This window comes from Pholcus phalangioides, unplaced genomic scaffold (genome assembly GCF_987345545.1).
Source record: "Pholcus phalangioides strain wild (caught in Gottingen) unplaced genomic scaffold, Ppha-v1.0 ptg000011l_1, whole genome shotgun sequence".
Classification (NCBI taxonomy): Eukaryota; Metazoa; Arthropoda; class Arachnida; order Araneae; family Pholcidae; genus Pholcus; species Pholcus phalangioides.
The window spans coordinates 25,076,118-25,099,744 of record NW_028301604.1 but is presented as its reverse complement, the minus strand read 5'-3'; the positions used below and the strand labels follow the sequence as shown (position 1 = coordinate 25,099,744).

Sequence of the window (23,627 nt, the reverse complement as noted above, 5' to 3'; positions counted from 1 at the left end):
AAAACACTAGAGTACTATCATACTGTATCAAACTTTTAAATTTATTTTTTCAAATTATTTTCAATGTATCTCTTCATTGAACTATATATAAGTAACATTATAAATTCTTTGTGTTCGCCATTTTGTTTTTTGCTTTTTTTCATTTTGAAATATTTCTAACTTTATACAAAAAAATTTTGGTGATATGTGGGCCAATTTTCCACTTTTTCGAATGATGCAAATGGGGGTTAATAGTAGGGTTTTTTTATGTTTCGTATTGACGATCATATTTTAAACAATTAAAAGGTATTTAACAGATGCATTTTTATTGCCGATTAAGGAATTCGTCCAACTTTTTAAGTTATCGAAAGGTTGTGTGGGAGAGTAGAAAACAGTGCTGGAGTCTGTACACAGTACATATATGTTGGTAATAGTGATGAAATATCAGATCACCTCGATAAAGTTTGATAAATTTTGCTAAATTTATCAAATTTACCAGTGATTATGCATAATTCTCAAATTTTCAATCCATAAATATCATGATTTTTCATTTCCCATGTAAACGGGGGCTACAGTTGAGATGAAGGGCTTGGTGAACTCTCAGGACCAACCATCGAACAGACTAGGCATGTCGTACTCCAGCAATGCAAAAATTCTGATGACAACTTCCTCGTCAGATTCAAGTGGAATGTCATAGACGAGGCTTTCAAGATGTCCCCAGAAAAAATATTCAAGATGTCCCCAGAAAAAATATTCAAGATGTCCCCAGAAAAAATATTCAAGATGTCCCCAGAAAAAATATTCAAGATGTCCCCAGAAAAAATATTCAAGACGTAACAGATCATGCGATCATGGAGAACAAGTTATGAGGCTGCCTTAAGATAGCTTCTTAATTCTCAGCTTGAATGCTCTGAGCTTCACGTACTGAAACATTTTAGCCACTTCACTTCACAATATACAAAGTTCAAGTCACATTCATTCAATTTTATCAGGTAGCCATCAATTTTTTGTCAATTTTATATAATACTTTACTAGTTTCTGATACTCTACTGAGTTTTTCTTGTGTGTATTCCTATACAGGGTGAACGTGACATGTTCTGCTAAACGAAAGGGGGGTGATAGACGAGCCGTAAAAGTGTATCCGTGAAGACGGATTTTGCTGTACGTGTGAGAAATATTTCAAAAATCATATGCTTATAAGTTTTATAAAGGTGTGTTAAAATAGTTTTGGATGTCGCGTATATATCTTTATTAAAAATAAATTTACATTTTCTATGCTAATGAGAGACACTATACAGGGTGAATGTGACCTGTTCTGCCTAACGAAAGGGGTGGGGGTGATAGATGACCCCAAATGAAACATCGAACGCCCTACCAATGCTGTCCTATTTCAAACTGTTTTCGAGTTATGATAACAGATTGTTGAAATTTTTTTTTAAAATTAATTCTGAAAAAAAAAACAAATTTGAGAAGTTTTTGAAAGACCTAGACACAAAAACCAAGCACATATTTGGAAAGAGCATAAAAAATCGTATAACATGTAGTCATTTCCACCAGAATATCTGGTTTTAGTGGCGAGCTACAAGCGCTGAAAGATTGGCAAAGTTCAAAGTCGAATTCTCACCAAAATTTTTAATCAGAAATTCCGCAAACACCTACAATTAGCTACAATCGATCAAATTCACCAAAAACTTTTCTATTGCACTAGTTTACAATAAACCACATTGCATGTTGATCTAGTTCAGGAGAATTAGCCTTTCGTTTGCAATGCATCACTGAAATCTGCATCCATCGAAGTAATTTTAGTAGGTTTTGGCGACAATTCGATTTTTCACTTCACCAATCTCTCAGCGCTTGAAGCTCGCTATTAAATACAGATATCCTGTAGATACAGTAGAGGTAATGTGTCATGTATAGGATTTGTCTGTAAAATCAAATTGTAACCAAAATCTGTATCTGCCAGTTCCGAATTTTCGTCGAATATATATCTCGACAAACACTGATTTCAGTGTTGTATTGTGAACAAAAGGCAAAATTTCTCCTGAACCAGAACACAGAGATGGTTTATTGTAGGCTTTTTGGATAGTTGATGAAGACGACGGGCGCTACATCGATCTGAGCAGTACCAGTATACTGAAACTACTCAGACCTCTGTTGCGTCCGCTCTGGTGAACCCATTGCAATGAAACTTAGTATATAAGGTATATGGACCATGGAAAAAAGGAAAATATAATGAAAAGGTGCCACTTTTCATCTGGTGGTTAAAAATTGATCTATTTTTTATTGCATAAATCTCTTTCCCATGTTCTCATTAAGATATCCTGAAAATTTGTCTGTGTTCGGATGAGTAGTTTCTAAGAAAAACTATTCACACACACACACAGAGTACGGGAACTTTAATTGTAATCACCCTGTATGTTACACAGTTGAGAACTGTTGTGTATTCAAAAAGCCAGCATTGAAAATTTTTACTGTCAACATTCAAAACAGTTTATCAAATGGAAATATTTTTATTGAGAAAGAGAGAGAGAGAGAAAGAAATTGGTAGAGAGAAAATTTTCCAGTTTAATTAACCAAGTAGTATAACATAAGGTTATTTAATAGCAAAATTCTGTAGCAACTCACCATCATAAAACTGTGGAAATCTGTTCTTAAAGAATACAAGCGTTGGAAAAGTTATAATTCCATATTCTAAAGCTATGTCTGGGTCTGAAATTTTGACGAAGTCAATATCATGTGCTTCGGCATCATGATCAACCTTTTCAAGCTCTTGTAATATTTTGTCACAATTGGGATTGCCTTCTTCATCTAATAAATAAAAAATAAATAAATATAGATGTATTTTTCTAATTCTGGCATAACACTATAAAGGTTTGGTAAAATATTTTTCACTATAAAAGTTTGGTAAAAGATCTTTCACGAAACTTGAAAAAACAATGAATACAATTAGAATACGAAACAATGAAATATGAAAACAACGAACAATTGCATTTGTATGAATGTAACAAATAGGCTTATTGGTTTTTTTTTTTCAAGTTTTGTGAAATATCTTGCCAAACGTTCGTGGTATAATCCAGACCTAAGATTGAAATTTTTTCATGATGTTACACACCCATATAGTCTTAAGGCCCATTCACACGCGTTAAGTGCTTTAGTAGTTAACTAAATTTTAAGTTATCAAGTATGTACTTTAAAATGTATGCAGACGATAAGGGCCGTTTACAAAAGGGTTTAGTTGGTAAATGATTAAATGATTTATTAATTTAGTGGTTAAGTAGAATAGAGTCCGATCTATTTTTTCGACTTTCTTTCTAATAAAAATTGGAACTCTTCGGAACATTTCCGGCTGCGGTATAGTATTACCCACGGCCGGTTTTTCGAACATTCTGTTTGAACTTCCAGGGGCAGGGCAAGGCCGTCTTAAAAGTATCATGGGCCTCCGGGCCAAGTGAATTTTCTGAGGCCCTAGAGATGGAAAATTATCAGAAATTTCAACCAGTTCTTATTTTAATGAGGCCCCTCTTCTCTTGAGGCACCCGGGTGGGCCCCATACGTTGAGACGGCACTGGGGCAAGGGGCCCCTTTATCGGAGCGAGGAGCGAAGTAAAGTCCGAGCATTTTTTTTCCGTTGCGGTATTATATCATGTACCATTATTATTATGATCTTTATGCTATATTATATTACTATTAAATTATATATCATGGCAATGAGACAAAATAAAAGCGAAATCGTTAATGAACCCTGGTGTTTGGAGATACGTTGTCACACGCAACAGCCGGAGGCACACTATAAATTCGAAGAAAAGTAACCCCTTTCGTATTGCGCATGCTCGTGAGCTTGGATCAAAACTACTGTATCTGAGACTAAAGTGTTCTCGAAACTTCATCAATTATTCCTCCGCAAAAATGAACAAAATCGTTGAGCAATTTTTATTGTACAGTCGACAAAAGTTTTTCATCGCCCTATCGAGCGATGTAGTAAAAATGTAGTTTTTACTACATTGTTATTATTTTGTAAATACTCCATTGTTATTATTTTGTAAATACTCCATTGTTATTATTTTGTAAATACTCCATTGTTATTATTTTGTAAATACTCCATTGTTGTTATTTTGTAAATACTCCATTGTTATTATTTTGTAAATACTCCATTGTTATTATTTTGTAAATACTCCATTGTTATTATTTTGTAAATACTCCATTGTTATTATTTTATAAATACTCCATTGTTATTATTTTATAAATACCCCATTGTTACACTGGTGAAATAAATTAAGAGAATTTGCATATTTTATCGAATTTCATGAAAAGAACTGAACTGAATGTAAAATCACTGCTTCTAGACAAAAATGTAAATTTTGTACGTCAAATACGTAAGCGTACACGTGTGTGTAGGCGGAGCCAGTAGAGAAACAGGCTTAATAAGCGCGCGTAAGTTAAGACGCATTTCGTTCGCTAGCACACCTCGGCGAATTTCTTGGTGTTATTTTGCAGCAATCGGTTAATTTCAAATTGTAACAGTAAAAATGAGTAACCACCAACGTTTAGATGATGGAATGAGGTGGCGAATTGTGGGGAGGCTAGAAGCAGGCCAATCTCAAGTCCAGATTTGTAGAGAGTTCAATTTAACGCCCAGCGTCGTGTGTAACTTATGGAAACGGTTCCAGGATACCGGATCCATCGAGAGAAAGCCTGGGCAAGGTCGTCCAAGAGCCACGACGGCCAGAGAAGATCGCCATTTATCGATTATAGCGAGGCGTAACAGGAGTGCTACAGCTTCTCAGCTCTCTCGTGACTTGTATGCAGCCACAGGAACCCGTATATCAAGGGTGACTGTTTCCAAAAGACTTCATGAGAGAGGGTTGTTTGCAAGAAGACCTGCTGTTTGCGTCCCGCTCACTTCTACGGACAGGAGAATCCGTTTATCATGGTGCAGAGAGCATAGAGATTGGAGTATGGTTCAATGGGCGATCGTTCTCGTCACTGATGAGTCCCGGTTCAGCCTAAGCACCGATTCTCGCCGTACGTTCATATGGAGAGTGAGAGCAACAGGGACCCGTTACCTACCCTCCAATGTCCGCGAAATCGACCGTTATGGCGGAGGAGGTTTAATGGTCTGTGCAGGCATCATGTTGGATGGCCGCACACCTCTCCATGTCTTTGAAAGAGGCACTGTGACTGGTGTGAGGTATAGGGATGAGGTCTTGGAGCCCTATGTTCGCCTTTTCAGGGGGTGCAGTTGGCCCTGAGTTCATTTTAATGGACGATAACGCGAGGCCACATAGAGCTCTTCTGCTCAACGATTTTCCAGAGAGAGGATATTCGCCGAATAGATTGGCCAGCCAGATCTCCAGACCTTAACCCAATAGAGCATGTCTGGGACGCTCTGGGGAGGGCAATTGCAACTCGCAACCCCCCCCCCCCCCGGGAACCATCCAGGGAATGAAAACAGCGTTGCTGAACGAGTGGGACCAATTGCCACAGGAAATGATAAACTGCCTTATTTCAAGTATGAAATCACGCTGCGAGACCTGTATATCTGTAAGCGGGGACCATACCCCCTATTAACCCATCTATTAACCCATTTTTTTGTTTATTCTGCAACCACTGTTTCATACCTTCCGACTCCAACGAATGTTACGCACGATCATGCGTGTGTATTACAATTATTGAATGGTTATTTGTTTTGTATTGTATCAATGTATGTACATATCAAATTTCATTAAAATCGGTACAGTAGTTCTAGAGATAATCGACCAAGTCTGCAAATTCTCTTAATTTCTTACACCAGTGCATTATTTTGTAAATACTCCATTGTTATTATTTTGTAAATACTCCATTGTTATTATTTTGTAAATACTCCATTGTTATTATTTTGTAAATACTCCATTGTTATTATTTTGTAAATACTCCATTGTTATTATTTTGTAAATACTCCATTGTTATTATTTTGTAAATACTCCATTGTTATTATTTTGTAAATACTCCATTGTTATTACTTTGTAAACAATGGCTCGATGGGGCGATGAAAAACTTTTGTCGACTGTACAATAAAAATTGCTCAATGATTTCGTTCAACTTTGCGGAGGAATAATTGATAAGGCTTCGTGCTACTCAATCAATAGAGATGTAAATTTCACAAATAAAATATCTAAATTTCACAAAAAAAAATAAATTTAATAATCGGGAATTTTGCATTTATTGGTGAAAATAATTTTTGAATAAAAATTTTTTGCAATTCAAAAGTTCTGAATTCATTCGCAAAAGAAAATTAAACTAACAACACATTTTTTTTTCAAGTTTAATGACGAGGTTAATTATTAAAGTGCTGTGAATATCACATTTTCGTATCATTCATAAAAACTAGCGCATTTCGCATTTATCACATCTATTTCTTACTTAAATACGAAAAATTATGTATCCGTATTCATCAAGTGTTCAGTGTGGCACACACAAAACAAAGCACACATCAAAAATATGCCTATAGCAAGCAAGCCTCTGGCTGTGGTAGGGCCTAGCAAATGTATACTCTTGGTGAGCGTGATATAAACGAGTACGCTACCTAAAATTTTAGTAGCAAATAAGCAAGCTTTATTAGGAGCATGTGTATCACGGGCCTAAAATCCAAATAATAGAATATTAATAATGCAGATATTTTTTTCATAATAAAGGGTTTCACTGAATAAAAAACTGGTCCAACAGATAGTACAACTTCAATTCAAAATAAAAAAAATTGTGTGAGAATTTTTGAACTGTGTGTGTGAACCACCTGTACCATTGTCACGGACCACCTCTGGCCTGCGGACCATAGGTTGAGAAACGCTGTACTGTAGTCGCATTTTCTTTTTTTTTATTCCGCTGGCCATGAAACGAAATAGATTGGCAGCACAAATTTCTGTGATAACTTCATTGGGCAGGACCACTTGAACAATGTCTGAGGTCTATACATCGAACAGATTTTTACAACTGTTTTGAAACATTGTTTCACTGTGATCAATGGGTGGGTCATAAACCTGTTACACTCTAGTTTATCACTTCAAGTTTAGCTTGCACCAACAAGTAGCGTCGAAATAAAGGATTTTTCACAACCTTTTCGCACAGCAATTTGAGTGCTATGGAAAGATTAACTTCACAATGAAAGTTTTAAAAAATACATTTATACTTTACTGAATAGAACAGCAACATAAGATGATGTGTCTAGCATTTTATCTAGCATCCGTGAGTTGACCTCATCAATTTTGTCAGGTATGTCTAGCGCTTCTTCACTTGTAACCCATCGCAACAGAGATTCTTCATCTTGCAAATCACCTACGGAATACAGCTGTTAAGATTTATAGCTGGATTTTATGTGCACATAAATTGCAGGTGAACTTGGCTAATTCCAACTTTGACAAGTCGAAGTTTTGGTTAATTCAAATTTTAGGAATTCCCCTTGAGTTTCCTAATCAGTTTAATGTTAAAATTGCCTTTTTGATTCTATCTTTTGTTCTCATGCTTTGGATAATTCGAAGTTTTGATTCATATATGCCATTTGCAAAATGTCTATTTTTTCAGAATTCGTGATTAAATTTTGGTCATCCCTTTTTGTTATTCAGTGCTTTTTACTGATATTTTCCATAATATAGCATGTAGCCAGCATTAAAAAATAGCAATCAACAAAATCTAAACTTTTGTTGTGGCTGTAAGCCAGGCCCGTAACTAAGCTGGAGCAACCGGGGCAAACTCCAGGCCCCCGAGCCGAATGAGGTCTCAAATCCCCTCCTTTTCTGAGCATAATACTTTCAAGGGGGACCCAAGAAAAAAGTCTATCCCGGGCCCACTCCACGGGACGTGTAGGCACGTTACGGCCCTGCTCTAAGCAATAAGTAAGAAACAATGTTTTCTTTACCAGTTCCACACAATAACTTTTGTCTTTCCGTGGGAAGCTGGAGTTTCACCAGTTTATGGATGACTTCATTAACACCTACCAAGAGAGGGTGCCAATTCCTTTATTCAGGAAATACAAAAGTTTGCATGTGTAAGTGTCAGTCTTCTACACGGGTGGAATGTTTAAAAGCTGGAGTGCTGAAATCCCAGTCACTTGTCAGGTAAAATGTGTTGGAGAATCATGTCTCTCTATCCTTATTGTTCGCTTATTTCAGAATATCCATGTAATTTAGCAATATTTTCACCATACTTACCGAAGGCTCATACGCTTGTTCAAATCTGAGGGGGAAAACTGAGATTGCATTACGGATGCGGACATTGGTGAAAAAGTATATAATAAAATTACATTGAATATTTCCATGAAGAGGATTAAAACTAATATAAGAAAGCAACAGAAGTCTTTACTCCAACATTTGTTTAAGCTACAGGACAAGTTGGAAAAAATAACGCTGTTGAAGCTCGAAAATAGCATCTTTTATTCCCTAAATCATCTTACATCAACTTTGGTTTTTTTCACACAAGTTTTCATAAGCATTTACGTTTTATACAGGCATAGTAAATGATTGCATTCAATACATTTTTATAATTATTGAGAGTTTTTGATTTTTTGTGAAAGTATAGTTATCCTATGTTGATGAATTGGATGATTCAAATTTTGGATAATTTGAAATTTTTTGCTGCCCATTTGAGGTTCGAATTTACCAAGTTCAACTGTATATTGAGAAATAAATATACTTACAGGGTAAGATAACACACACACACAGGGTATCCTTCGACTATACCACCAAAATGGGGAGGAGGGGTGATAGTATATGTCAGCACAAACTATTTTTTTAATGGAGACCAGCATCACATCCACTTATTTGGGAGATATCCACATCATTTGTCAAAATATGACAACCTTGATTTGTTTTTGCGTGAAATACCACCCCTCTAATTTTGGTGGTAGAGTTCTGGGACACCCTGTATATTAAATGCATAAGTCAAAATAGCAGCAAATAATAATGTATTATAATATAAAGTTAGACCTCTAGCGCAGTGGTTCCCAACCCAAGACCTTGGAATATTATGGAGAAGGCTGGATTAAAATTTGCTGAAAAGGGAAGTAAGAAAGGTTAGGGAGCACAAAGAGCTGCAAAGAAAAGTGAAAATGTGGAAAAAATAAGAAAATATAGAAGTAAAGTGATCAGGGCAAATAATACCAAGTAGCAGTAAAAAAAATAAAGTTTAAATATACTTTAAAGTGAATAAAATTGTTCTTGAGAGTTGCTCTACTTAATGCGTTGCTTCTATAAAATGTTGATCCTCTAAGTTTTTAAACTTAGCTTGATGAGGCAAAGTTTGACTTTTAAATCAAACTTCGCCTCGACTAAGTTCTTCGTCACTGTGATCAATGGAAATGGCAAATAAAGTTTTGAAAACCTAACCTACGTTTTTGACATGCAATGGATGTCATCTTCAGAGAAAGATATTCAAATGGTAGATTGCCAGATTTTCATTTTCAAATTTCCACATTCTTATTCAGTTACCTGACAGCATAAAACTTGGTTTTCTGTAAACTCTGTGACTGAGGGTTCTGTTATTTTTATTTCTAAAATGTCTAAGAATACTAGCTGTCTATTATTTTCCTTCTCTATGGTAAATTAGGAGAGTTTGTGAAAGAGACTAACCTACCAAGAGAAAGATGCATTTTGTTATTTTCCCCACCTTCACAAAATTTATAGAATTTTCGCACATCTTCAATTCATTTCGATAGTTTTTATGTTTATTTTATTTAAATTTAAACTTTTGTACACGTTTTTTATTTTGAAGTTTTTAATTTTAGGAGTGTACGTTTCCCTTACACAATAACAACAAAACGTAAAATACAGCTCCACACGCAACAGTGATTTCATTTTCACTGTTCATTTTGAAATTATTATCCTTTTCCTATGCCAAGATCATGCTTGTAGCAAGCTGGCCACCCATTGCCAAACTATGCCATGTTGAACAGGTTTGTCCGTTAAGCCCTAAACCATGTGTCCACGGAAAAGCGACCAACTAAACAATGGGCAGCATGAACATCGGAACATTATAGTGAACATTTACAAGAGACAAAGTAAAGCTCTAACCAAAAGAATTAAAAGCGAAAAGAACAAAAAAAAAAGGACGAATCATATAGATTAACAATTGAACTGAAATCAGTATCAAATGACAAAAAATTGAAAATCTTCTATTAACTAAAAGAAGTAGGATCCGACCGAGAAACAAAAAGAAATTAGATATTGAAATGAAAAGCCACAAAACCAATAAAAATACCAAATACAATTCACAGAAGAAAATATTAATGAAGAAGAGAACTGAATGTTGATATTGCTAAATGAAAAGAATCGAAAGTATAATTGAGAAAATTTTGACAGAAAACTAATGAATTTTAAGAAAGCAGAAGACTAGCTTTAATAAAACAATTTTCTTGACGTTCTTTTGTGATTTGCAAATATTTTTTGGTTGTGGATATAGGTGGATTTCTTCTCTCTGTTTGATTACAATTTCATCTGCAATTTAGTCTTTGACCCTGTGGCAATTAGATAATGGGTGGCAACAGGTAAGGGGCAATTTAGTAATGGGTAAACAGAGGTCCTCTAGCAAACCAGACAAGTGCACTTACCCGGTTTGCTGGAGCAGCTGGGTTTGATGGCCTCCCACCAGGGTCGTCTTTAGGAGCGGTATATGAGGTTTTGCACCTTGGCAGCAGGTGAGCTAGATCTGCCCGATTTGCAGCACATTATGAACTTCTGCATTTTAATGATGATTTCATTTTCCATGATGATAATGCAACAATTTTTGAAGAAAAAATTATATTGATCAAAAACAGCAATTCACTCAGTAATAAAACCCCTGTATATACCTTTAAAAACAACTGGAACACCATTACGAAACAAAATAACAGCAGGAAACTTCTTTACGTTTGCTTGCTTTTTAGCAATAGTCATGTCATCTGTAGTCACGAACATAATTCCATGGTCATCTGTTTCGTCATCTATGTTTTCAAGCTGGTGTAATATCCTTTCACATTCCGGACATTCATTTGGAGCTGTATACAAATATAATACATTTTTTTTTAAATTCAGTGTAAGGTACATTTAGTTTCATTTGGCTTTTAAGTGCATTTGAATATACAGTAAACTCTTAGTAATCTGGCACATGACCAGGGTCATGCCGGATTATTGTTATGTAGTTAGCTGCCTTACATTACCGCTAAACAATGAAAAATTCTATGATTAGACATGAGTAAGACCCGATTTCCCCGTGGGCAAGTGAGGTATTTTCCTAGGTCCCCGATTTTTGCGGGGAATTAAAAAATATATTCATTGACTAATGAAACATCTTTTTGATCATAGGAGCAGGTCCCATAATTTCTGCTTTGTCCCAGTCCCCTTCGTATCAAAACCATGTCCTGGACACGCGGCAACCAGCCTGAACAAATCAGATTACTGTACAGGCAGGAATATCGCGCGGCCGAAACAGAGAGTGCACAATTTTTTAGACATTGTAACTGAATTCAATATTATATTTTGCTTTGTTGTCATAATTTTTAAATAATATTGTGTTGATAGGCACCTTTGAACGATTGACCATAGCTATCATTTCTAGAAATCGAGAGCCTTTTGATTTCTTGAGCTCACAATACCTTGAATAATTCTTTCTTGTGCTGGATTTAGGTACACAAAATATGTGACTTCATTTATTTTGACATTGCATATTTCTGTGGGCAGTTATAGAAATTCATAATTGTGTCTCAACTTTTGAAAAATATGAATTTCATTCTTCCTTAAAAATATTATTTTAATAAATCAAAAAGATATTCCTCTGATCTATGATGCATTATTAGTCTTACCATTCAACTTCTTGCTGTTTTAATTTTAAGAACAAATATCGGTAGTGCTTAAACTGAACGCGTGGTGTATATTGCTTCAAAATGTGTAAAGAAACTTCTGAACTTGCATTTCTAAAGCTGATAATGAAATACTAGACTAGGTTTATTAATGATAGTCGACACAATTCTTTGCTAAATTAGAAATTTGTACTGCATTTTAAACAGGGCCAGAACTAGAAGAAGAAAATGGAGCAGATGTCACGGATGGTAAATTTTAGAAAATAACAAAAATACCCTTATAGAAGAAAGCTGGGCCAAACATGAACCCAGATCCTGACCATAAAAGTGATGTATCATTATTTATTTTCACATTAAATTAATGTACTAATGGTGCAGATTATAAACTAAAAGTTAAAGGATTGTGTGGTATGCTCATAAGTTAATTGAAATCTGTAAACATACGCGTGAATTTTTTAAAATTTCATTTGACATATCGTGTAGAACATGGTGACGCAAACCACGTTGAGAAGGTGAAAATCACGAAAAACGCATGCAGGTTTCGATGTCACTATTCGTCGCTGGAACGACAAAAAAGTACGATAATAACTACAAAAATATTTATTTGATTAATTATTACAATAGTTGTTGGAAGTGGCGGTCGCTGACGTCATTGCACATTATACAATGACGTAAAAACGCTTCCCGGACACACTCGAAGATGCAGAACATTCCAGACCGCCTTGTGCTGAACATTGAGTTCAGCTGCAACCGCTCGTATTCTTGTCGACAGGGGAAAGGCAAACCGTTGCAGCATGGTTTCTTCCATTTGAGGAGTGCGTACATTGCGTGGTTTCCCTGCATCTCACGCCGTGCTGGCTGGAAGGTCCCCGTCTCCCGTAGTAGTCGATCGGTCGTGGCAAAGGTAGTATGGCGCGGACAACGCCTCATCGGATATTGCTGTTGGTACATCCACTGTGCTAAGAGCCCATTGCCATCTGCTCGACCGTAAATCAGATGCATATTAGCGTATGCCTCGTTCGTGTAGTCAGCCATCACGATACTCATTGAAACAGACAATTAACTGCTACACGTGCTTACTACCGTAATAATGCTAATTTACGTCGTCCGCAGCACGTGATCCTACCCCATCGCATGCGTTTCGTGATGCTGCTAATGTCAGATATGGTGAGTGAACCCACGAACGCATTCAGCGATCAACTGACATCCACCTTTTTCGTCTCCGCTGGATTCAGAGCCTGCATGCGTTTTTCCCGTTTTTCACCCTCTCAACATGGTTGGCGACACCATGTTCCATTGCCATTTTTGTTCCTCTTGATGCCTACTAACAACCCTCTGAGTTTTTCGGTCCATTAACAGAACACCCTGTCTAATAAACCTCAGATTTTAGTTCATAACCTCAACAATGTATAGAAAAATATCATATTAAAATTTTGTAATGATACAATAAATCGATTTTTAGAAATCATGTTTCTAACTCAAGTGAAATGCCAAAAACAGCATTCTATGTAGAACACATTTGAAAGTTTTATTCGCGTATTACTTGTATGTGATTTTCAAAAAAGGTGACAGAAACCTTCCGCATAACTATAGACTTGTGTCTCTTTTAAACTCTATGGAACGTATTTTCTCCTCCATATTGGCCAAGACACTGGAGCTTCGGTCCGATCACAACAGTGTCTTGCCGGAAAACCAATGCGCATTTCGAAAGGGGCAGAGGGTGCCTTGGCCATATATATCTGCACTTTAAACTCCTTTATCCAGTTGCACACACAGAAAAAGGGTAAACTGTACACATGTTTTGTTGATCTATCTCAGGCATTTTACTCCTTGGACCGCTCATTATTGTGGCGTAAACTCTACTCACTTGGTGTGAGCTCCAACTTTTTGACCATCTTCTGTGGTCTTTTTGGCAATGCTAAAGCTAAGATAAGATCAAATAAAGGCCTTACAAGCTCAATAGACATAACTAAAAGTGTTTTGCAAGGGGATCCGTGCTCCCCACTCATTTTTGCCTTGTTCATAGCAGACCTTGATAATATCTTTAGTTCCGAAGTTTCAGGTCTTTCAATTGACCATAAAAATGAACTGCACAGACTACTTTACGCGGATGGTATTGTGTTACTGGAAAAAATGCTCTCTGCATCTCTTCAGAAAAAAATTAACTTAATTGCTCTGTAATTAGGGAAACTAAAGTTACGAGCGAATTTGAACAAAACTAAAATAATGATTTTCAGAAAAGGCGACAAACTGGCTCGTGGAGACTATTTTAAGTGGGAAGGCAAAAATTTAAAAATCGTGAACGAGTATAACTATTTAGGTGTTATTTTTTCATGCTCGGGTGCTTTCCGGAGAAATACTAATCGTGTTGTTCTCCAAAGCTGATATGGCTGCGGGTGGAGTTATTCAGACACTCAGTAAGTCACACAACTCATCTGTTCCTGTGGCATTAAGATTATTTGATTCTTTGTCAAGGTCTGTTATAAATTATGCTGTGCCAATCTGGTCACTGGATCACTGGTTACACATTGAGAAAGTGCAAAATTTGTTTCTCCGTAAATTATTCGCAACGCCCAGACATTGCCCCGGCTATATTCTCAGACTTGAATCCACCAGATGTACAATATCAATTTCTCTTCTAAAAAATACTCTCTTTTTCTGGTATAAAAATTTTAATGCTCCCATATAACCGACTCCCCAAGATCTATTCTACAATGCTTTCAAAACGCCCCCCACTACATAATGGCCACAACTGGGCTTTTGATATTTTGAATTTTTGCTGTATATAATAAGATTCCCATTCGTTTAGGATCTGCAGGTCGCACTGGCGGCGCTCAAGAAATATTATCCTACTAATATTACAAGACACATAGACCTAACCATTCATTTTGTGAGATCAACTAGATACGCTCACTCCAATGAAATATTTTTCAGTATATTACATCAGAAAATTATCTGTTTTTCCATATACCCTATCCTGGAAACGCTTGATTTTTCAAATTAGGATGGATAGTGGTTTTTTACGTATTCCAAATGGATGTGTCATACTAAGACCTGACGAGAATTGCTCTAACTGTAACTATAACTTTAGTCATTCCTTCAACGTATTTCATATAATTTTTGAATGCACGTTGTTTAATTTGCAGAGAGCTGTCCTGTTAAAATCGTGTATTTTCCACAATCCAACCAGACAAAACTAAGTTTTTAAAATTTCATACCTCTCTGAATATCAAATTGAAAAACTGTTTTATTTTTTAATGATATTGTGACGTTCCTGAATTTTTTAAATTGAAGTGTGTACGTTCTATGTCCTAACGACTGGTATTCTAATGATTTGTAATTTATTACTTGTATATTTTATTTTTTGCATACCATCCTTGCGTGGGTCTGGCCACATAAGCAAATAAGTTATTATTATTATTACTTGTATGTAAAAATGCAACACTAAATTGGACGTAATTCCAATTCTAAGCATCGTATAAAGGAAGGTCTATTTTAGAATCACAACACTCAGGACTTTCATAAAAAAAATCAATATTTTCCTTCAAAATAACGTTTTCCACGTAGTCGGATACCTTGAGTTTTTGAGTTTATTTTGTTTTAATTTTCATTTTTAGTCTCATCTTATTGCTCTTTCCACCACTGTGAAGGTTTTTAAAATTTCTATGCGAAGTTTTTTTTACTAATCTTCTGCGTGTAATATACTTATACTTTAAATAATTTTCTGTAATATAACAAAATTTTTATTTTTAAATTGTAACTTACCGAAAAAAACTAGAACATACTCAAATTCTTTAAGCATGTCCTCCAAAATTTCTTCAGTGACTTCTTCGATTGTATCTTCTTCTTTCTGGGTAATAATCCATTTTAAAACCGCTTCTCCATTCATAAGATTTCCTAAAATCATAACATCAATTTTTCTTCACTGCCGTTGTGTTCTACAATTTTGTAAAATTATATAATTTATTTTTGATCAGTTTTTTAACTATTCTGAAAATTATTTATAGTCAATCTGAGATATCAAAGCTGAACTGTGTGTGTGAGAATTTTTGTCTCTGCAAACTTGACAGTTTGTGTACACCACATACAAGTTTGGTTATCATGGACTAGTATAGATCTCACATGATTTAAAAAGATGAATGAGTAATAATTATTTTCTCTGGAGAAAAAGTTTATGTTGCATGGTTCAGATGGTTGAAATTATTACTGGCACAATTTGAAGCACGAACCTCATAGTAACTTAAGTAGACAGAATGCAGGAGTGTCTGTGACTTGGTATGGGGAGAATTTTTTTTAATGGGATGCCTGATACAGAGTTAGCAAAAAGTCCGTAGAAACTTTGAAAATTCATAAAAACTGGAAAAATTACCGAAATAAAAAACGGTTTGCAGGGTTAGCATCGCTAGTTCACGGAATTTTTTTAAGACATTAAAAAAATAACTAAAAAAACAGCTGATAGGTGGTGCTGATGTACACAAGTCGAAGGAAAGATACGTAAATAACGAACAGAATGCCTCCAAATCGTTTATTACAGTAATATGTGTTCCACATGACCACCACCACAGGGGATAACACATTGCAGGCAAGTCACAAATCCAGCAACGGCAGAGTGCAGCACAGGTTCGGATGTATACATGACACCTCTCAGCGGATCGCATCTTTCAGTTCCGACTGATTGGTTGGACCAGATCGATACACCCGAGATTTCAAATATCCTTATAACCAGAAATCTGCCGGTGTCAAATCTGTAGATCGAGGAGGCCATGAGAACCTACAATGCCTGCTAATGATTTTCCACGAACGTCTGTATCAGGAATGCCTTGACCGGAGTAGCAGTGTGACTAGTTGCTCCATCTTGCATAAACGTGACGGTAGAAAGCGCATCTCTTTCTCGCAAACAAAACGTTGCAGAATTTGTGACTCGCCTGCAATGTGTTATCCCGTGTTGGTGGTCACGTGGAACACATACTGCTGTATGATTTTGATTGTGCACGATTGTGTGATTATGTACGATTTCATTACAGCAGTATGTAATCTTTCGACGTTTCGTTGCGGACGAACTTTTACGCTAAATTCATGCTGACTGTGTTTTTTACTCCCCCGGTGGTAGTAAATTCTAACACAATTGACACGTTTAAAAAGAAATATGATAAACATGTTGGAGTAAATCAGGAAGCTATTCATACTTAGACAACTATAAATATTTTTTATGGGGATTTTATCATGTATAATGTTATGTTTTTATGTACAATCATAAAAACTAAATATACTCTTTAGTTTTATGATTGAATTTTTAATTGGATTGCTGTAATTTAGAAATATATGACATTCATATTTGTTATGGGCATCTTTTTCTCAGTCACCTCGGGAATTTTGTCTCTTGTAGCCTTGGCTTCATTTTTTACAAATACAAATACAAGTCTCGAGATTCTTTACCCGTAAAAAGTTATGATATCTGATGTAGAGCCAAGTCAAATGCTATTATTAACTGTGGCACTTTCATTCATAAATAACTCCAAGGCTCTACACCTTTAATCATAAGCGGAGATAGACTTGAAAGTCTGGGGAGGGGGCACGATAATTGTTGAGGCGGGCATGATGATGATGATGTCAATTCATATATACGCAAATACATTATATGAGTCGACTTTACCTTCGATGCTGGGGGCATTGCCCTCCCCATGACCCCCATATCTCCGCCCATGCCTTTAGTTGAGGAACATTTTGGGACTTGGCAATTACGCTCCACATATTACACCTTACCATGTTATGTAAAATTAAGTCAACGCTGTAAATACAAATATCCTTACATACAGTATATGATGGAATTTGATTAATGGCGTGAATAATAAAGCTCAACCACTGCCGACACATTCTTGTGCTGCATAATTGCCAAATCACAAAATGTTCTTCAACTAAAGGTGTGGAGCCTTGGAGTGATTTGGGAATCAAAGTGCCACAGTTAAAAACAGCATTTGACTTGGCTCTACATCAGATATCACAATTTTTTACGGGTAAAGAATCTCAAGACTTGGCTTCATTTTTTACAAGAAATGTTTTTGATGGGATTTCATTTCTTTTTGTAAGTTAGTTCACTTCTTTTTGTAAGTTTTACTCAAAGTTTTTCCCATCTTTTCTAAATCACCGTGTAGTAGATCGGTTAATGTGGGTGATGTCCCGATTCATCCTTAGGTCAAAATAATCCCATTTCATCCAATGTCTTTTTCAACCCTCCCTCTTCCCTGGATTACTGTCAATCAAGATAAAACACCCGGTGGTTTCATACTTAAAAGAAAAGCAAGTGATTCATGTACCAGCAAAATCGGTACTTAGAATAAGACAACCATAAATATATTTTATGGGGATTGTATAATATTTTATCATGTTTATATACTGTTTCTAGTTTTTGTAGTTGCATTTTTAATTGGGTTGCTGTATTTAGAAATATATGACATCCATATTTGTTATGGGCATCTTTTTCTCAGCCACCTCGTTGGGCATTTTGCCAGTTGTAGCCTTGTATTTGTATTGAAATGTTTGAAATAATTCCTTGGGGGGCGGACCCCTCATTTAAATTTGAAGATGTCGATCCCCACCCACCCAATCATAGGTCGCCGCGTCCCATCAACATCAACATGTTACTTGCTCGACATCACAACGACGAGGTTGATCCTTCTGCATCTCCAGCAAAAGTGTGAATGGACAATAGTCATCCAAGGAGGTCGTTTCGTCTCTTCGCTCAACGAAAGCAGCGCTGAAGATTTCCACCGCAGTAATGGACAAAACGTCTGCTTCGAAGAAGCCTGGAACGTGGCATAACAGCCCGAAAGGTATGAAATTTATTATAAACTCTGGTTGTGAAAGCCTGTGTTCTCTTTTCAATTCCTTGGACCATTAATATACAGCATGAATGTCGTCACCATATTACACATGAATGCCCCGTATTTTTAGTGATATTCTAGTGTTTTTGTCGTTCTCACTTTTTTACATACGTTTTCCGTTTTTTTTTTCAATGAAGCGTATTGGAATTGGTAATCTTTCCTGAAATTACGAAGTTAATTTTCATCACTTGTAAATTATAGATATTCATCTAAACATGTTTGTCATGTTCTAAATTTTTTTTCCTGTGAACTACATTGCAATTACAAATAAATTCTTTATTACCCTCTAATTGATAATTTATGAGCAACAACTGGTGATTTTACCGTCTTATGACCACGTTTTTGGTATTTAGCTTACAATTCCCCATATTTTTCTGAGTGAAATATGTTAGTGTGTAATAAAATATACACCCAAGAGTAATGATGAAATAAACTATATTAAAATATATCTATTAAAACAATATTTTTTACTGTGATATGTAACAGGAATGTCCTTCAGCAATTTCAGGGATAATTAGCAAATTCATCGTAAACTGCAGTTTTGGCTGCTGTTATGTCCTGTATTACGGATCGCAATTTCCCGTGTTTCTCTCGTTGAGATATGCTTACCCTTAGAATGAAAAAGTCCAGTTTTCTATTTTATATCATAAGGATATTAATTACTGAACTATTAATAAATAGAATTTATATATATTTCATCAATTACAACAATTCAGTAATTTTGCTGTAAGTACAGTAATATCCTTATGATTTAAAATACAAAATTAGACGTTTTCGTTCTAACGGTAAGCATATTTCAACGAGAAAATTACAGGAAATTGCAATCCTGTATACGAGATATAACAGCAGCCAAAGCTGCAATTTACGACGAATTTGCTAATTATTGCAGAAATTCCTGAAGAACAGAGAAGTAAAGATCTGTTACAAATCACAGTAAAAAATATTGTTTTAATATATATATTTTAATAGAATTTATTTCATCGTGACTTGTGTATGTGTGTGTGGGTGTGTATTTTATTATACACCCAACATATTTCACTCAGAAAAATACGGGGAAATGGAAGCTTAGATGATATACTATAATACGGAATATCGGCAATTTTCATCAAAAGCGTGGTCGTAAGACAGTAAAATCACCAGTTGCTCAGAAATTATCAATTAGTGGGTAATGAAGAATTTATTTGAAATCGCAATGTAGTTCACGGGAAAAAAACATGGAACATGACAAACATGTTTAGATGAATATCTATATTTACACATTTATATAATTTACAAGTGATGAAAATTATCTTCATGATTTCAGTAAAGATTGCCAATTCCAATATGTTTCGTTGAGAAAAAAACAGAATGTGTATATAAAAAAGCGAGAATGACAAAAAAACCGGAATGTTTACGGGATTAAAAAAATACAGGACATTCCTGTGTAAAAGAGGAGAGAACACTGGTGCTCCTTCCACCTCTCCACCTACTCCAAGAGTGGAATCGGACCCTACTGCACCTCAGCTGGTCAACGTTAGCCCCCCTCTGGAGGTTGAACTTCTGAATGAAGAGGAACAAGATAATGCTCCCTTCGTGGAGCAAAGAAGACGTCGAAGAAAACGACCTACACGGACGTTCTCCCGAGATGCGAAAGAATGCTGCTTCTCTGCCGGTATGAGTTTTTCCTATATATATTTAGGCCGATGCAGAAATGATACCACTGATGAATCAATTATTTCTTTCCTGAAAATGGAGGGAATAGAAGTTCATGAGTGTGAGCATCTAAGTGCACCCTCTGCTTATAACTCTTCATTTAAAATTAAAATAACGAGTAATAAATAAGATTTCTTGATGAATACTGCTTCATTCTGACCTTCTGGTGTTGTAGTTAGACCGTTTTTTCCGTCTAAGAGAGAAAACGGGTTCAGACCCACTCCAGTAAATGCATGACGCAGTAAGTCGAGTTATGATATATGTGGATCACCTTAGGACTCTTACAAGCTTAAGCACCAATTCATATCTGTTTACTACCACAATGCACGTGGACTCAAGACACATGATTTTTTAATCTGTTATTTCTTCCAATTTTGACATAATATGTGTCACTGAATCCTGGCTTATCGATAGCATATCGAATGAAGAATTATTTGACAATAGATATACGATTTATAGACGTGACCGCCAATCTTCCACATCGACAAGAGGTGGTGGTGTTCTAATTGCTGTAAAAAATATTTTAATTTCCAATAGATGTTCGAATATTGAAACTTCAAATGAAGATATTTGGGTCATTGTTAAATTGTCACCTTTCTTCTGTGTGCACATATGTGCTGTATATTTCCCCCCCCCCCTTCATCTAGATATACGTCATATAATGAGTTTTATAATTCTGTTGATGCTTTATCTCACTCTAAATCTAATTTTTTAATCATGGGCGATTTTAGTTTGCTTTCAATTGATTGGATATCTAGTGATCCCACTAGCAATGCTACAGCTAGAGCAGTTGAATTTGTAAACTTTATCCGAAGCCACGCGTTTTCTCAAATAAACAAAGTTGTGAATTTCTATGATAAAATTCTTGATTTAGTGCTGGTTAATGATAATTGCCTTCGATGTAGTCTTTATAATGCTCCTAGTGCTTTTGTTCCCGAGGATCCATACCATCCAGCATTAGAACTTTCAGTCAGTTCATTTTTCCCAAAGCTCGATAAGAGAAGCGGTAGTATCATTTTTGACACGAAGTATAATTTCAAGAAAGCTGACTATGATGCATTGATAAGTATGTTTCGGTGTGTACATTGGAGTTTTTTACTCAACATTGCCAATGTTGACGAAGCGTTAATTAAATTTTATGATGTGGTATTTAATATATTTAATACATGTATCCCCAAACTTAAACCTAAGAAAAGCCATTTTCCACCTTGGTTTACTGTGGAAATCATTAAGCTAATCAAACTGAAGAACAAACTTCGCAATTCTCTACGTCATGGCCATCGGCTTGCTTATAAGGATCTGAGAACTATAAAAGCTGAGATTAAAAGAAAAATACGTTTTCAATATCGCAATTACTTGAATTCACGTGAAAACGACATTATCCGGAAACCTGAAAAATTTTGGTCTTTTTGTAAAAATTTAAAATCTTGAAACAATTTTCCAAACGAGATGTCTTACCTCGGCAAACTTTTTCTGATGCTTTTGAAATAGCTGAATTCTTCAAAGATTTTTTTGGTTCTGTTTTCAGTAATTCCAATAATATATGTGTTGATTATGTCAATAATTATGATTTTGCTGACAACTGTTTTTTTAGCCCTATTACTGAGAATGATGTACTTCTTGCCGTTAAAAAACTCAAAGGTCATAAAGGACATGGTGATAATATACCACCTTTTTGGGTGAAAGCCTGTGGCCCCTATTTGGCAACTCCACTCACTACCATCTTTAATCTTGCGGTTAATTCGGGTCTCTTTCCTTCACTTTGGAAAAATTGCACCATTACGCCTATTTTTAAAAAAGGTAATAATACTGATGTTTTAAATTATCGACCTGTAATCAAAACGAGTGCCCTTTGCAAAGTATTTGAACTTGTGCATAAGAGAATTTATAGCTATGTTCGATCCCGGATCTCTGCACATCAGCATGGTTTCGTGCCTAAACGATCTGCTAGTACGAATCTTGTTGTAATATCTCAGGCTATTTCTCATGCTATTGACAAAAACACGCAACTGGACGTAATCTACTGACTTTTCCAAAGCGTTTGATAGCATTAACCACACTATCCTTCTTTCAAAAATCAGGGCTTGGAGTTTTTCAGGTCACCTTACTAACTGGTTCGAATCCTACCTTATAGGTCGATATCAACAAGTTTTAATGGTGCTAAATCTTCCCGTTATTCTTGTCATACTGGCGTTCCTCAGGGGTCCATTTTGGGCCCTTTGCTTTTTATTTTGTTCATCAATGATTTGGAAAATCACGTAGATTCTAATTGCTGGATATATGCTGATCATGTTAAAATCTTCCAAGTCGTAAATAATACAGATGACGCTGAGGCGCTACAAAATTCTGTCAAACAACTCAGTTCATGGTGTAACACCAATAAGTTAAATCTAAATATTGCCAAGTGCAAATGTTTGTCTTTCAGTAAGAAGCATAGTCCCATCCTGTACAATTACAATGTTGATGGTCAAACGCCCGAAAGAGTACGTGAAGGACTTAGGTGTCACTTTTGATAAAACACTCAATTTCAACCAGCATATTAATAACATTGTTTCAAAAGCATCAAGGAATGTCGGTTTCATAATCCGCAACAGCAAGTTTTTTCAAAATACAGAAACCTTGCTGTGACTTTACAATTCTTACGTAAGATCAGTTCTAGAATATTGTTCCATAATCTGGAATCCGTATTACTTGTACAATAACATGAGGATTGAACGCACACAAAATAGGCTTTTGCGCTTTGTTTACTTCAAGAAGTTTCAAATTTTTGATATTCGAATTCCTACAAACATACTCAGATCTACTTTTCACTATGAATCACTCTAAGTCCGCCGTCAGAATGCATTGATCAACTTTTTTGTGAAAATTCTGCACTTCGACTTGGATGTACCAGACATTTTAGCGCAAATCGGTTTTCACAGTAATAGCATAAATCTTCGTAACCGAAATCTCTTGTATGTCCCACCATACCGAACAAACGTGTTGGAAAATTCTCCTCTTTTCCGCTTCCTCAGGTGTGGAAGTTCTCATGTGCTTCTTTGACATTTTTTCTCCTTTTTTTGTACACACATATGGTATTATTTGTATTATATTTATTTGCGTTATTATTATTGTGCCGTTATTATTTGTATTATTCTTTGCCTTTCTGTATTGCAACGTGCTGTTTATGTTTCTTTTTTACTCTTTTCTTCACTCCACTGTAATTAGGCATATGCCTCTGTTGTGGGAGTTATATATAAATAAATAAGTAATATGGTGACGACACTCATGCTGTA

General features: G+C 35.7%; 1 protein-coding gene across 2 annotated transcripts in view; it reads right to left on the bottom strand.

Moving 5' to 3' along the window:
- Positions 1-23,627, bottom strand: part of hlk (hulk) — a 350,573-nt gene that overhangs the window by 137,331 nt on the left and 189,615 nt on the right. For both annotated transcript variants that reach the window (XM_089239381.1, XM_089239380.1), the window contains exons 17-20: positions 15,545-15,676; positions 10,793-10,978; positions 7,147-7,287; positions 2,605-2,787 (exon numbers count right to left, since the gene is read on the bottom strand). In XM_089239381.1, coding sequence (XP_089095507.1) covers positions 2,605-2,787; positions 7,147-7,287; positions 10,793-10,978; positions 15,545-15,676 — 642 coding nt within the window. The remainder of the gene's footprint in view (positions 1-2,604; positions 2,788-7,146; positions 7,288-10,792; positions 10,979-15,544; positions 15,677-23,627) is intronic.